This window comes from Myxocyprinus asiaticus, chromosome 50, assembly GCF_019703515.2.
Source record: "Myxocyprinus asiaticus isolate MX2 ecotype Aquarium Trade chromosome 50, UBuf_Myxa_2, whole genome shotgun sequence".
Taxonomy (NCBI): Eukaryota; Metazoa; Chordata; class Actinopteri; order Cypriniformes; family Catostomidae; genus Myxocyprinus; species Myxocyprinus asiaticus.
In genome coordinates, this window is record NC_059393.1 from 16,288,927 (window position 1) to 16,303,696 (window position 14,770).

The following is a 14,770-nucleotide window of genomic DNA, read 5'->3' on the forward strand; positions in this document are numbered from 1 at the left end:
TGCATGCACTTCCCATGACCGTGTGACTCCTCTTCATGTCAGACTGCAACATCACCAAGTTCCTCAATCGGATCCTGGGCCTGGAGGTGCACAAACAGAACTCCCTTTTCCAGTACTTCACAGATAACTTTGACTACTTGATTGAAAATGACAAAAAAGAGGGCAAATATGACATGGGAATACTGGGTGAGCAGCACTTCTTCTGGTGATTCAGTACATTTTAATTAAGTTGCATTAACCTGCTTAGGTCACAACCAAATATCTGCTCTCTCTGTTCTCCATCAGATTTGGCTCCAGGTAATGATCAGATCTATGAGGAGACACAGGAGAAGTTTCTTACTGCTGGAAACCCTCAAGATGGCCAAGTTACCCTTTATAAGGTCAGGAATAAAAATTAAATTTCTTTTTAAGTCTGCATGAATGACACTCCAAATTGAGCAGATTTATTTGCTCTTGTTAGTGGTCTCCAAATTACATTAAAATCAAGGCAACATTTCTTTCCTGAATCTTTAACGGCTGAGTTCAGAAAACATGCTTGAGGCACGGGAGTTTCATGAAAAATTTTTTTGCAGTTGACTGCCTTCAGTCAACTGCAAAGTTTAGTTTGATAGCTTACACAATGAGGACTGCTTCACCTGCTTCCAGACTAATACCGACAGATACTTCCACAGATAATTTGACAGGATAAACCTGCTAGAACGTTCTCTTTTGCATAGATTTTGGACCTGGATGCTGTCTCGCAAGCACACCCTGATCTTTGTCATTTAAGTCATATAACATCAGAACTGCTGTGGACATGTTTCACAAATGTCATTGCTGACTATACAGTTTGTTTTGTTGTGCAGATAAGTGTAGATAGAGGTATGCCATGGTCGGAGGCTTTCCAGAAGGTCCAAACTCTCAGCAACCCTGATGAAGGCTTCTACTTGTCCTATAAAGTGAGTGTTTGTGCCTGGAGGCAAAGAAGATATCATATTTCCACATTTTCATTTAGTTTCCTGTTTAGAAACACAGGAAAGACAGTTCCATGTAAGAACTTTCTATGCAGGTTGCTGTTCAGGGGTGAAAACTAGGGTTCATGTAGCATGTAACGATACACAAATTTCACGATACGATGCAGTAGGCTCTTGATACAATTAAAATTTATTAAAAATTAAAAAAAAAACAGTACCCAGAAATGTTTTACTTAAACTAATTCAAGGATTCGACATGTGTTTTAAATCTGCATTCAAAGTTAGTGGAGAGAAAAAACCTTGAGGGGGACCCGACCTCTGGCTTTACGATATATGTAAATGTGCCAGTGTTATTTAGCGGTTTGAGCCAAAACCTATTAGCACATATACTTTTTTGCCATTTTTCCCCAATTCAATGTTGTTGTAAACACCTTTACTGGCTTATCACATGTGTGCTTGTGCTGTGCTCATACCTGTTTACATTTAGACATCTAAAGCAGAGAATAATAAGTCTCATGTAAACGTGGGTTTCTTAAGTTGTTTTGAAGGGGCTGTCTGTTAAACGCAGCAGTGAGGCAAACTTGCTGCTGCTGTGTTTATGCCTGTGTTTATATTTTGCGTGTTCCACCGGTTTGCATGTGATGCTGGCTTAAATAAAACAACATGTCTGATGTAGCACTGGGACATGGTACCATTGTTTGGCTAATTCGACCAGCTGTAATGCTACAATCTAGTTGGTGTTTGCCAGCAATCTTCAAGCTTTCAACTCTCCGGGGAGGAGACTGTATTTCGCTGCTCTCCATGTTGCTCTGCTTGGTTTTAAACACTTCTAAAGCAGTAGCCATATTAATACTACCAGTTATGTATTTATTCATTATCAAACGATACATACACTATCGTATCAAGAGCGTCGTATTGTACGATACGATACAATCTTTTTTTCATTCCTAGTTAATTTGACATTTCTGTAATTTCATAGTTAAAAGTTGGATTTCAGTTGGATTAAAACCATAATTTTTCTTTTTAAAATGTCATGTCAACACTTAAGCCCGACTGAAATCGCACCAGTCAGATTTTGTGAAGTCAAACTAACATACCTAGATAATGCAATTGTAGCTCGGCTTCGTTCAGCACGTATACAAGTTGATCAAAATACAGATGGCCTTGGTATTGTGTGAATGCTCCAAAGACATAAGAGACGTGCAACGTGTATTTAACCCATAAGTAGAGCGCAAAACAAACAAAATAGAGGTATCATAGCAAATGCTAGCACACAGAATAACGTACATCTGATTTCTACCAAAATTAAAGCGTAAAGAACATAAGAAATATACAGAGCTGTAAGGTTTTCCATGTTGTGCCAGTTGTGTGAGTCTTGATGTTGAGAAGCTAGATAGCAGACTTCTTTAGCTTGGTTTTACGAGCTAATATGATGCAAAAAGTCAACCAGAATACCAGTATGTCACTTCCTAAGCTGACGTCCTTCATTCAATACACGATTATATATTGTCATATGTGCCTGGACATACTGATGAAGACTGTAGCTGTACTTCGCAAAAACCCACTGTAGCTTGATTATAACTGCTCTTGTAAACATACTGATTGTAAGTAACTGTTGTTTCTGTTGTTGAACATGTTGATGTCTGTCTCCTTTGCAGTTAAGAGGTAACCATCCATGCGTGCTGCTAGCCGTGCAGGGCAGTGAACGCAACATGATCATCTACAAACCAAACATCGGCAAGCAGGCCCAAATGGATTGCCTTGATAACCTCCAGCAAAAATACCGCAAGGTCTGTAAAACTCTAAACTTTAGAAACTCTAAAGTTCCTAAAATAAATATGTTATAGTAACTAACAGATGAAATATGACAGTTAAATGATGGTATCCTTTCTGTAGTGGAACTGTGAAAAAAGTACAATTACAATCAGGACATCTTTTTGTCACTGCTGCCATCTAGTGAGCATTACCAGTACTAATATAGAGTAGGATGTTGAAATGAGTGAACAAATATTGGTGTAAGACGACACTGTTTGAGTTATGTTTGTTACTGTTGCTCCAGGTCTCTCCAGAGGAGGCAAAGGAAAGCTGGGAGAGTCAGTTCACTTTTTCATTCAAGAAATGTAGCCACGCTAACTGGTGAGAAAAGAGCCATTCATGCCTCTGACACCATACCAGCCTCACTGAAGTCAAAGTACCTAAAATTTACAGTATGTGTGTTTGCTGTAGGAATGGGAGATGTAAAAAGGTGGAGGAGGGTAAGGAGTGCTTGATGGGCACTCGGTTGCGTCAGTACCACATGCTTTGCGGCGCTCTGCTTCGCGTCTGGAAACGGGTCTCTGATGTGGTCGCTGATATCACCAGCTCCAGCATTCTACAAATTGTACGACTCAAGACCAAAGACAGCAACAAGCAAGTTGGTGAGTATTCACCATTATCCACCTAGGCTGGTAACAATAATGTTGTAGATGACAATTTACTTTTATGTCCTTGAGCAAGGCATTTTCTAAACCAGGTTGCTCCTTGGGGGACTGTCCCTGTAATAAGCGTACTCTAGGTTGCTTTGGATAAAAGCACTGGAAAAAAAATTTCACTTACTTTTTTCTGCTCTGTTCCGCTTCCTCTCACACAGGTATAAAAATCCCAGAGACCTGTGTGTCAAAGGTGCGTCAAGAGCTCTTGAAAATGGACACAGAGGTGAAGCAGCGTCGACGGGAAAAGGAGCAGCAGGCTCTGGAGCAGCGACAGGCCGAGGAGCAACAGAGGCTGATGGAGCAGCGGCAACAGGAGTTCTTGTCCAAGTTATTCACCACATCTATGCCAGCTCTTAGTCTGGCTAGCCTCTCCACCACATACACGGGCCCCATCTCCTTCCCTTCTTTCCCTTCTGTGAAAAACCCTTTGGAGGAAATCCTGGACCTGACGGTTCACAATTCCTCGCACTCCTCACCAGTTAGCACTCAAGCTGGCCTGAGCATAGACAATCTCTCTGGGTCATCTGGATCTACAGTGGATGACTTCAACTTTGAAGCTTTTATTCAACAAGAGCAGCAGCAGCAACAACCACAACAAGAGAGTGCGTCCACACAGGAAAGCAATGCACTGCCGGCGAATGACCTGTTAGAATTGTTGTTCTCATTAAATTCAATAACAACACCCCCTAGCCAGACTATCCCTGCTTCTTCCTCTTCAGACACACCTTCATCGGCAGCCATGGTGTCATCATGTGTCTTCTCTTCCACTCCAGCTTCCTCCTCTTCCACGTCTTCCTTCCAGTTCACTCCCTCACAAGCATCGTCATCCTTATCTTCTTCATTACCCCTTTTCTCTCTTCCTCCTACGGACCAGCACATACTTCCATTGCCCAATGGTCATTGCAGCTCTGAAGCCATTATAAACGTACGGGAGGTGTTGAACAACATGCTGCGGAGCGGACCAGAACCACGCCAGTCCGTCATTCAGTATCCACTACCTGAGTGAGACCCTTTCTAGTCAGACGCTCCTTTAAATGAACACACTCAGGGATGTAGTCTCACCACTGGCGGTGATCTGCGCGTTCGCCACTGACCTCGGTTTCACAAGCATGAGGTTCTGCTTTGTGCGAAAGAGGAAGATGGTTCTGACCAGTTTTTGAGAACAACAATTGTTTGCTGAGAAGCCATTTGTTTTAATGTGGTGTCCAAATGTCTGCTCAAATGAAAAGTTACATGAGCATGTTTTCTGCCAACATCCATATTGAGGATGATCCCAACACAGTTTGTCTTTAAAAAAAAAAGCTCAATACTGCTTTATACAGTTCTCCAGAACATCTTGGATATTCACTGAGGTGGTTATTCCGGTTGTAACAATCAATGGAAAATTCTGTAATTCTGTCATATTTTATACACTGGGGGCTGAAATAGTATTGATTTACCAAAAATAGGTAGGGGGGGCAGTTCAGACCAAATGTGTTCTCACACTAAAAAAAGCTGGACACAGAGCAATGAATACAACCCAACGCAGGTGCCACGAGATGCACTTTTAAAAGTTGAAGTGCTTTTTAATCTGACTTGGCTTTTAAAAAAACGTGGCACTCTGCACAAGATGCTGTAAAAACAGCTAAACGTGGTGCAATGGTCGAAGATGTCCTAAGATCTAGTGCATATTTACATTGAAAAACTATGGAAAAAAACAGCACAGATGGATGTTTGGTGTGAACTGCCCCCAACAGCCCTTTGCTTTAAGTGAGTATAAAGTTATTTCAGGTTTGTTGAAGGTATGTCCTATAACATTGTGCAGTATATTTAGCTTATGCTCCGCCCACCGGTGAAGTCGTACAAGCCTCAAATCTGCAAAATGGACTACAAATTTCACATCAGCGAGGAGCATGTTTGCATTTTGTTTTGCGTTGAACAATCATCAGCTTTACATTTCCACAATAAATCTCTGGTAGACAAAACACTTTTCCAAAGGAGCAAGAGAACAGGCTGCTGTTGAAATGTGCCTTTGGAACATACAATTGAATGTAGATGTTTAAACACATAATCCTGTGCAGTTTATGTGCAGATATTTGTATTTATTGCCTTAATTTATCTCTATATTGTTCTAACATAGAACAGTCGGTCCTGCTGTCCCCAATCTCACAATGTAGTAAGACAAAATGGTAACAGTCTATTAGTAAATTGATTGGTTGATTGATCCGGAAAGGCCTTTAGTCACATCTGGTTCTACTATCTTAAAAAATTTACTTTGTGCTCTGGAAATTTATCAACAATTTCCATCCATCCCAGTTAGGAAACATAAAGAGACTGTGACATCAACAATGCAATGTTAAATGCATTGTGGGTAAATCCAAAAAAGAGCAACAAAGCTTTTATCCTGTTGAAATTGAGCACTTTTACACCCTAGTTGTACTAGTGACACTTGTCCACATTGTTAAAATGTGACCATGTTTCTTTATTTAATAGGTTCAAAAAGCCTAATTTAATGTCACAGATCCTTGCATAATCTGTACGAGGAGAAAAACATTGGTAATGTGTATACGAATTACTTGATTCTTTTTATTTAATTTTAAAGGGACAACCAGTGTTTTATATTTTTGTTTCAATTTTATGTTTTAGTGATACTATGATATTTGTAATTGTGCAAATAAAAAAATACAAAAAATCGTATAAGTAAACAGAAGAACAAATGATTTAAAACCAATTAAAATTTTACTAGCTTATATCGCTCTGTTCTTTACAGCTGGGCTCGGTGGTTGAACTCTTTTTTTTTTGTAGCTTTGATTATTGTTTGTTGTCATTCTTTATGCAAATGAAATATACATTATATATTTTGCGGCAATAGCCAGATATGAATATTTAACTGAAACACAAATACTTATCCAACAGAGTTTACTGGCTCCATTGTGTGAAACCACTCCCTATCTCAGGAAGAAATCTATTAGTTAAAGATGTCATTTTTTGTACCAAATCAGATAATATTATGTTTACTGTGTGCGTTAAGACATGTTTCATCTTATATGTGAAATATACCCTCATGACAGATCAAATATTATTTATTTATCCATTTTTGCTTATTCTCTAAACAAATTTCTTGCTTTATTCTTCGTTAAGGGAATTTTTTCAGCCACATCGCCAAATAATGCTGACAGGCTTTGCTCAAACGAATTTGCACAATGAACTGTGCAATTTCTTGTAGTTTCTCTCTTGCTTATAGTTATAACACACAATGTTTAGTTCCCATTAGGTTCAATGAAATTCAAGCATTTTACTGATTCATTGTCATTAGTTTGTTGAATGATTTCCTCCAGTGAATATGTAAGCACATCTAATAATTCACATTTTAACTTTAGAAATTAAGTGATTTTGGTAGGTCTCAACCTATTTATGAACCCATTTATGGTTTTCTCAGTGCCTCCCCAAAAATAGCCAATGAAAAAGATGAACGCAGGACTAAAGCTTTTGTTATGCACTCTAATAAAGTGTCTTATACAATGACGAAAGCACTATATAATGAGGCTATGATAGTGGGACAAAGTCAAATCTACCCTCTGTTACTTAAAAAGTACTTTTGACTTATTCTTTGTATGATTTGCACTAAAACAGACTAAACAAGTTTCTGTCTGTTGTGTGATACAGTGCTGCCATGTTTGTTTCCTCTTGGCCCTTCATGGGAATGTGTTCAATACTGTAACCTTCTCAATAGATTGCCTTCACTTTTATATCAATATGGCATTTACGTAATGTATTGCTTCGTAAATAAGATTGCTACTAGAAAACATGCTACTGAATGTATGTATCTTGAAACGTTTTATTCCTGTGTTTTTCTGTCTGTCACTTTTATTGTTGGTTTTGCTTTTTGTCGTTTTCAGTATTTATAATTTAGATCCATTTGTATATATTGTAAAAACAAATTGTGCCTTTCAACTGTTTCTTAAAGAAATTGTTTTCTACTTGTATCTTAATAAAAAGAACATATCTCAATTCAAATTTTGTTATTAACAAAGCAGCAAGTAAAACATTTTAAGATTATTGACTTGAGTGTCTGTTTGCTTCAGCGCAAATTGTGAGAATTGATTTCTATGGTGAATTACTTACATTGGATAAGATTCATGATGTGACAGAATGGTGTAACTGACTCCATAAATAATTATATTTACAACAATGTAGAGAGTAAACCCTTACAAAAAATTTACTGTGGCGGTACTTTGGTTCAGCGATGGTTTCAGATAGTAGTACAATGGTATGATAAATAATACTGCTTCATAATAACAGACAATATGTCATCCTGACTGAGTTGGAAAATAAAATATAGCTAGATAAATGAGGTGTGCTCAGGGGGGGAACAAGCAAGTACAACCCCCCATCCCCCATGTAAGTGTATGTTGCCACCAAAATTATATAAAATGTAAAATTACCATCATCATAACAACTTTAAATGTATAAAATCAGGTTTTGTTCTAGAAAAGGATATTCAAATTATATTTACCTCAGACAGCTCTTCAAGGACTGCCTCAAGGATGTAAAAACCTGAAAATGAAGCAGTCATGACCAGTTATTTTGCAAAGTAAATGTACTCTTTCTGCTTTTATGAAAAATTCTGCCATACTTCTTGTGTTTAAACCAGGGGCGTAGATTCCAGGGGGGATGGGGGGAGGTAACCCCCTCATTTATACCATGATCAATGGAAACATGTAAATTCTTCACATTGTAACCCCTCCAATGTTCAAGCCAAATCTACACCCTTGGTTGAAACTCATTTCAGTCGATGGAAACTCCTGAAAATTCAGTGAGGCGATGAAAAGCCTAACTTTAGCTTATGGCGCGAATATGCCTCTTCTCCACTAGAGGCGCTATAGCTTCGGAGAAAATTTGCATAAAATAAAATAAATATTTTGAGCTGAAATTTTACACTCATGTCAGCAATTTTAAGACACAATTACAAAAGAAAAATTCCACACAAAAAAATTCTTGGAAAAGCTGTTTTTGATTTAAGAACAAATCATGCCTCAAAAGCAGGGGCCGTAGCTGGGTTAGGTGAAAAGTGGTAATGATTCTAGGGGCCCACAGGTCCAGAGGGGGGCCCCCACAACAAATTCTAAACAGTATTTTTTAATAGGAAATGGGCCCAGAGTAACATAGAGTCAGAGGGCCCAGAATACCCTGCTACAACCCTGCTCAAAAGATCTCTTTTTGCTTAATTGTTTACAAAATAACAGGTGATTTTACTTGTTATAGTATTATTATTATACGTATTTAATTTTAACACCAATAGTAAGCATCCTTCAACCAACTGGTCATATAAAGAGGTCGATTTGATTAATACACCATAGTGAGGTATAGATACAGGCTCTGTGGCGAAACTGCCCAAAACACCTGTATTAAACTCCTCCTCCAGGGCTCACAGGTACATGATCAGGTGCTGTATAGATTTAGTGAAATGTAGCGAAACCTTACTAGATAACTACAGGTGCAAGGCCCTGTAAGGTCTTTAATACGGAATTAACTGTGTAAGTATTTGTTTTTAAAGGGGAGTCTGAATAAGGTGAGTCAGAGCTTTACTTCGTAGGTTTTATCGATTCTTTGTGATTCTTAGTTTTGGTGTTTAATCTGCTTGACTCCAAATTACCGCAAAACGGTGAATGGTTAGCAACATATTGTAAACAGCGTGATTCGTAAGTTCGTGATGTTTGACTCTGAATTACATAGTTCGTATTTTGAACAATTGTAGTTTTATGTGTGTGTTACAGAGAAACTGATCTATTGCATATTCGGCTCTTTTCCTCCTATTTTCATATGTGTTGTAATTTACACTACTGCAATACATCAGTTTGAACGCTTGCTGCTCTTTGTTATGGCTGTACACGTGTTTGTTCATGTCTCCTTACACTTAGCAATTTCCTTTATAAACATCGTAACATTTAAAAGATTGCTTTTAGGAAGGGAAGTCTAAAACTGTTGGCTGGTAAATATGAAAACTTGGGTATTTTAATTGGCTTCATTCATATTATTGGGATTGTTACATTTTTAAGGGGCCGTTCACACCGAACCGTTTTGCATCGCGTCCACGCCGATAACCTTTATTTTTACGCAAATATGACGGACGTCTTTTGTCTTGCTGTTTTTGTTTTCAGCGTCTTGCGTAGGAGAGCCGCGTTTTTTAGACCCATGATAAAAATAATAATAATAATAATAATAAAAAAATGTCAACCTAGTTGAAGCAGGCCCGGCTCCACAGGGGGGCCTGGTTGGGCCTGGCCTACCCAATCATGAACTTGGCCCACCTTGAGAACTACACCTACACCCACCCCTCCAACTGTTTGGCCCATCCGGCAGGTCCTATGGCCCACCTTGCATCTTAGAGCTGGAGCTGGAGCCAGGCCTGAGCTGAAGTTACCTCAAGTTTGGGCAGTTGTCATAAAACATGTGATCAGTGAAAGGGTGCTCCAGCGAACCATGTCGCTCATCTTCATCTGGCCCTACTAGTTCTGCCACACTTTCGAGTCAATACGTGCTTTATAGTTTCACTGTGGTTTCGAGAAACAGAATTCCCATATATCCACGTTTCTCTTCAGTGATGTTACTCTCAAGTCTCTGATTCAAAGAAAAGAGCCTGCACTGCAACTTTCTCACATTGTTATTGCTGAATCAGTGTATTTTGTGTGCAAAGTCATCTGAATGAGTTTTTGGGACTAGACCATGTTGTAGCCTAAGGTTTGGGCTAATCATAAATACATCTTGTCTGATATCCCTGATGGTACACGTACATTAGACATCTAGCTTTTTGGTGTGTGTTTTCATTTGAAAGATGTATTTGCTCATCTGCAATGTGTCTATAAGACATTTACACTTGGATGTCAAAAAGATATCAGAAGATGTCTTTGAGATGTTTATGATTTGTAAATCTGTCCTTTTTAAGATGTTTAGCAGACGCTAATTAGATTTATGCTTTCCACACGGAACGCTCTTAAACTGAGATCTCGGAAATGTATGTGTACTATCTGGGATTCTCGTTCTACATTGGTGCCAGTTGAAATAGTGAACCCCTAACAAAGAAATGGGATTCCAATGGCTTTTTGGACATGAAACCATGGTCATGCCATGGTTTTTGGCATATGTACTATGGTAGTACCACATGTACTGTACCATGCTACCCAGATAGCACACGTACAATTGTTTAAAAGCATTTCATCTCGAAAGCATCACATTCTAATGAACATCTGCTAAACATCTTAAAAACTTTCGGAATTTTAAACGTCCCAAAGGCATCTGCTAAATGTCTTCTTGATATCAGATAGGAAACATCTTATAGACGTATTGCAGATGACTAAGCAACCTAAAAATGACATCTTCCAGATGTAAGCAAACACAATAAATAGACATCTGGGTCTCTATGTTTTTAAAATGTTAGTAATCACAAATGACCAATGACTATTTGACCAATTAAATTCATTTTACTAAAGACGTGGGAACCATGTCTATAATGAGAAAGATCAAATATAGTTTCCTTCCCACTATTGGTTTAGTCAAAATGCTTATGAAGAAGGAAGAAAGTAAACCATTCTGGAGAAGTGTGCTGAGTGTACCCCCAGAGGCCTGTGGTCTTCTATTGTGAAACTGTTTACATATACTGTTTGAGGGGGCACACCTTAACAAAACACTAGCATGTTCTTAAGTGTATGATATCTGTGTGTTCCTTCCACATTTCCCGTCAAGTGTGTTGGCCTTAGGGCCTGAAATTATTCCAGTAAGATGACCACACTTAATGAATTATCTGGAAAAAGGGACAAAGAGCTCTTGGATTTTGTAACTTCCTAATTTTATTTTGGTGTGACCACATAGAAAAAGCCTACCTCTTTTATTCTTTGATTAGAGTATTGTAAAAGTAGTATTCCCCTAGAAACTAGATTTTGTTTAGAAACATTTAGTTTTTTGAGTGGTGCTTATCTGTGCAAAAATTGCCACCTCATTGCAGAGTGTTGTGGGTGGTTGGCGGGGCATTGCTATGCTGTTGCTAGGGTGCTTCCCTAGCAACACGTGGAGTGGTGGTGGTGTAGTGGACTAAAGCACTGAACTGGTAAGCGGAAGGTTGTTGGTTCAATCCCCACAGCCACCACCATTGTGTCCTTGAGCAAGGCACTTAACTCCAGGTTGCTCCAGGGGGATTGTCCCTGTAATAAGGGCACTGTAAGTCGCTTTGGATAAAAGCGTCTGCCAAATGCATAAATGTAAATGCTTCCTTGGAAGTTGCTTAGTGGCGCAAGTGAATTTGGTCCCTACATATGGCATGGGTCTTTCCTTCAATATAAGTTGTTGGTATTTGTTTTGCCCATTATATTGTCCACCAGGCCACCACAATGCTAGGGTGTTGTGAGTGGTTACCAGGGTGTTGCTATGTGGTTCCTTGGGAGTTCTGTGTGGTTGCTAGGCAACCCCTAAGTGTCTGTGATAATTTGGTTCCTAGAAATAGTTTGCATTATCTCTTCAGAATAATTCTGAGATGATTTTCGCCATCTTATCATCCACCAGGTGAAAACGGCCGGCCAGAAACATACTTTACACAAGTACGTGAATGCAGACACGAGCACTTGACCAACACATTGCTAGCGCGCGGTCTCTGTTGAACATTATTTTCAAGCGACCTTGAGTAAATAATCGGTGGTAAAAAAATCGTAGTACTCAAGGAGGCGATAGAGGTGCCTTCATAATTTTGTGCCATAAAACCGGATGTGTAATTATTCAAGTAAGTTGCTATAAATATATTGACTTGAACTTGCTTGCTCTGCAATATTATCTTCGAACTGTTGCTCCGTTACTAGGGGTGTAACAATTCACTCATCTCACGATTCGGTTAGGTTCACAATACTAAATTTGCGGATTGGTTCATGATTCTTTAAGCTTGAATCAATAAAATGTAAGATTGATTTGTATTATTACTTTAAAGACATATGCAAAACAGTTCCTTTCCTTTAAAATGTTGCTAAAAGTACTGTTCTTAAAAGTGCTAATTGATCAGCCCAGAACAGGGCAATGGTGACACCAAATGGAAATTTTAATAATTCTGCATGCTGAAAATACGGAATTATGTTAGATACAAATGCTGCTTACACACTGTCACTGATTACATACATTCAAAGTATTATAAATTAAAATTGTATTTTTACAATTTTACAAATGTACTAAACATTCTTTTCAAAAAATACATATTTAATGGAAGTGCATGCTTATCCAGTTAAATAATAATAATTTACTGATGAAATCAAATCAGACATGGCATTTGACATAAGGATTTTAGTGCTCCATAGCATTATTATACATAATATTCAGCATTATGTATAGTAAATTATTATGCCACTATCATTAAACCTCTGTAAACTTTCACTCTCGCGCTTCAAACAATCCCTCGCAGTCAAAAGGCACTGCGTCTCTCTCTCATGCACCTGGTTCTCCCTGTATTACTTTCGCTTACATGGTTGCTGTTTCAGCCGAACTCATCGTACGACACTTGTGTCTGCTAGTGTGCAGTCATATTTTAGAGCCCCTTATGTGCAGTGAAGCGTTTTCCATTTGTATGCCTGCGTTACGTAGACTTAGAACTACGTGCATACTGGATAGAAAAGATGCTAAAATAATAAAAAAAACGACCCATGTCCACGATGCGTATTGTGGTCACATTTTTTAACCGCAATGTATCGTGCCACGATAAACCGTTTAACCCCTAGTCATTACGTTAGTTAACTTGAAATGGAAAACTCACTGTAGAAGCAGACAGTTCACACTATTTTTTTTTGCTCTAGCGCCACTTGTGGCAACATTGAGAATGCAGCTTGTACTGACACATTTCGAAATGCAAAGAATCACAAAATTGAGATTGTGTAGCTCATCACGTACTTGCGTAGAATATCTTTCGGACTTAAGTCTATCACTTATAAAAGTAATCGCCTCCCCAATTGCTATCCACATGATTTAAGGTATCGTTCATGTCTTTAGCACAAACAGTGTGTGACAAGTTACGCACCAAAGTAACACTTAGGTTAAGGCTAGGGTGTACTTAGTTTTTCCGCACACTGTTTCGTCTTGCACTCGGCCTTTTGCTCAGTCTTTTAAAGTATACTTGTTTGATGCATGCGCCTGTCTTGTGATACTCTTTAGTACAGTCACGGGCAGTTGCATGTGCCGACGATGTGCAAAGATGCAGACTCTTCAAGTATCTACAAAAACGTGCGTAATGCACTGATGACAAAATTTGTGTCGTGCAAAACTGAAGTGTACTTTGGCCTTTAGGGTTGGGGGTTTTGAACACACCTGATATGCCGCATATGCAGTGGTAATAATGATGCTTGTCTTAGCATGCACTGCTAACAATAAACAAGAGATACAGCAGAACTGGCATGTTGATCTAACTGAAGTAAACTAAAGTGCACTGCTGCAATGGCGTGTATTGCATTTTTAATGTCAAATATGACTCATTGTACCTGAACATTGCATTATATCAAAGGCCAAACAGAAAGTGGATCTGTTTCCAGATCAGACCATAATAATTTACTTCCTCAACCCCAGGATATGCATTGGGCCAGGGACTACAAAATTGTGTGAGCATATTAAACATTAACAGACTGGGGTAATGATTGTCAGTGTAACCTAAATGCTCTGCATACCTCATCAGTTCCATTTTGCAGCTTGCATTGAAAAGCTGTTTGGCTTTTGTGATGGGAATTATCAAAGAAAGAGTTACTGTGTATAATGTTCTGTCTCAATGTCAGCAATTAACCCACTTTTAAGGCAATTTTGGGTAAAAGACTTTGATGTCTTTGAGATAACATGAGGGCGAGTAAGTGATAGAATTTCATTTTTGGGTGAACTGTCTCTTTAAGAAAATTATCCCAAGCAAATGGAGACTCTCCCAGGAAGTGATCCCAGTTTCAATTCTTTATTATCAGACAGTACCAAAGGATTTGTATAACTAGTGGGCGGAGCTTTCTGTTGGCTCAGGTGGGGGTTTACATGGATTGTTTTTCCCTCCTTAACAGTCTGTGTGTTGCCATATTTACTGTGTGCTACAGGAACTGTTTGTCGTGTATGGCATTGACCTGGTTTTAGGAAGAATGCAGATATTGTGTTGAAGCAAATACTTTTGGTTATCTGCTTTGTTTATGTTTTTATGTTAATGAGGTAGCTGGACTTCCTGTCTTTAGTTCTGTCTGAAAATGGAAGTGAGATTTAAAGGGGCGGTAAGTATATGAATATGTATCATTATCAAGGAAATGTCTAGTTGTTGAATGTTCCTAACATGACCTGAGTTTAATAAACAGTGTCATGTGTCATTTGAGCTGTGTACTG

At 38.6% G+C, this 14,770-nt stretch overlaps 2 protein-coding genes across 6 annotated transcripts in view; both read left to right on the forward strand.

Moving 5' to 3' along the window:
* The window catches only part of LOC127438929 (protein strawberry notch homolog 2-like), a 73,375-nt gene extending 65,924 nt beyond the window's left edge, over positions 1 to 7,451 (forward strand). For all 5 annotated transcript variants that reach the window (XM_051694836.1, XM_051694839.1, XM_051694840.1 and 2 more), the window contains 7 exons: positions 43 to 186; positions 286 to 380; positions 846 to 938; positions 2,612 to 2,743; positions 3,013 to 3,089; positions 3,180 to 3,370; positions 3,583 to 7,451. In XM_051694836.1, the coding sequence (XP_051550796.1) occupies positions 43 to 186; positions 286 to 380; positions 846 to 938; positions 2,612 to 2,743; positions 3,013 to 3,089; positions 3,180 to 3,370; positions 3,583 to 4,430 (1,580 nt within the window). In that variant the 3' untranslated portion in view covers positions 4,431 to 7,451. The remainder of the gene's footprint in view (positions 1 to 42; positions 187 to 285; positions 381 to 845; positions 939 to 2,611; positions 2,744 to 3,012; positions 3,090 to 3,179; positions 3,371 to 3,582) is intronic.
* A 7,025-nt stretch (positions 7,452 to 14,476) lies between these two features.
* Positions 14,477 to 14,770, forward strand: part of LOC127439177 (tight junction protein ZO-3-like) — a 30,775-nt gene continuing 30,481 nt past the window's right edge. The window contains exon 1 of the mRNA XM_051695308.1: positions 14,477 to 14,661. Coding sequence (XP_051551268.1) covers positions 14,638 to 14,661 — 24 coding nt within the window. The 5' untranslated portion in view covers positions 14,477 to 14,637. The remainder of the gene's footprint in view (positions 14,662 to 14,770) is intronic.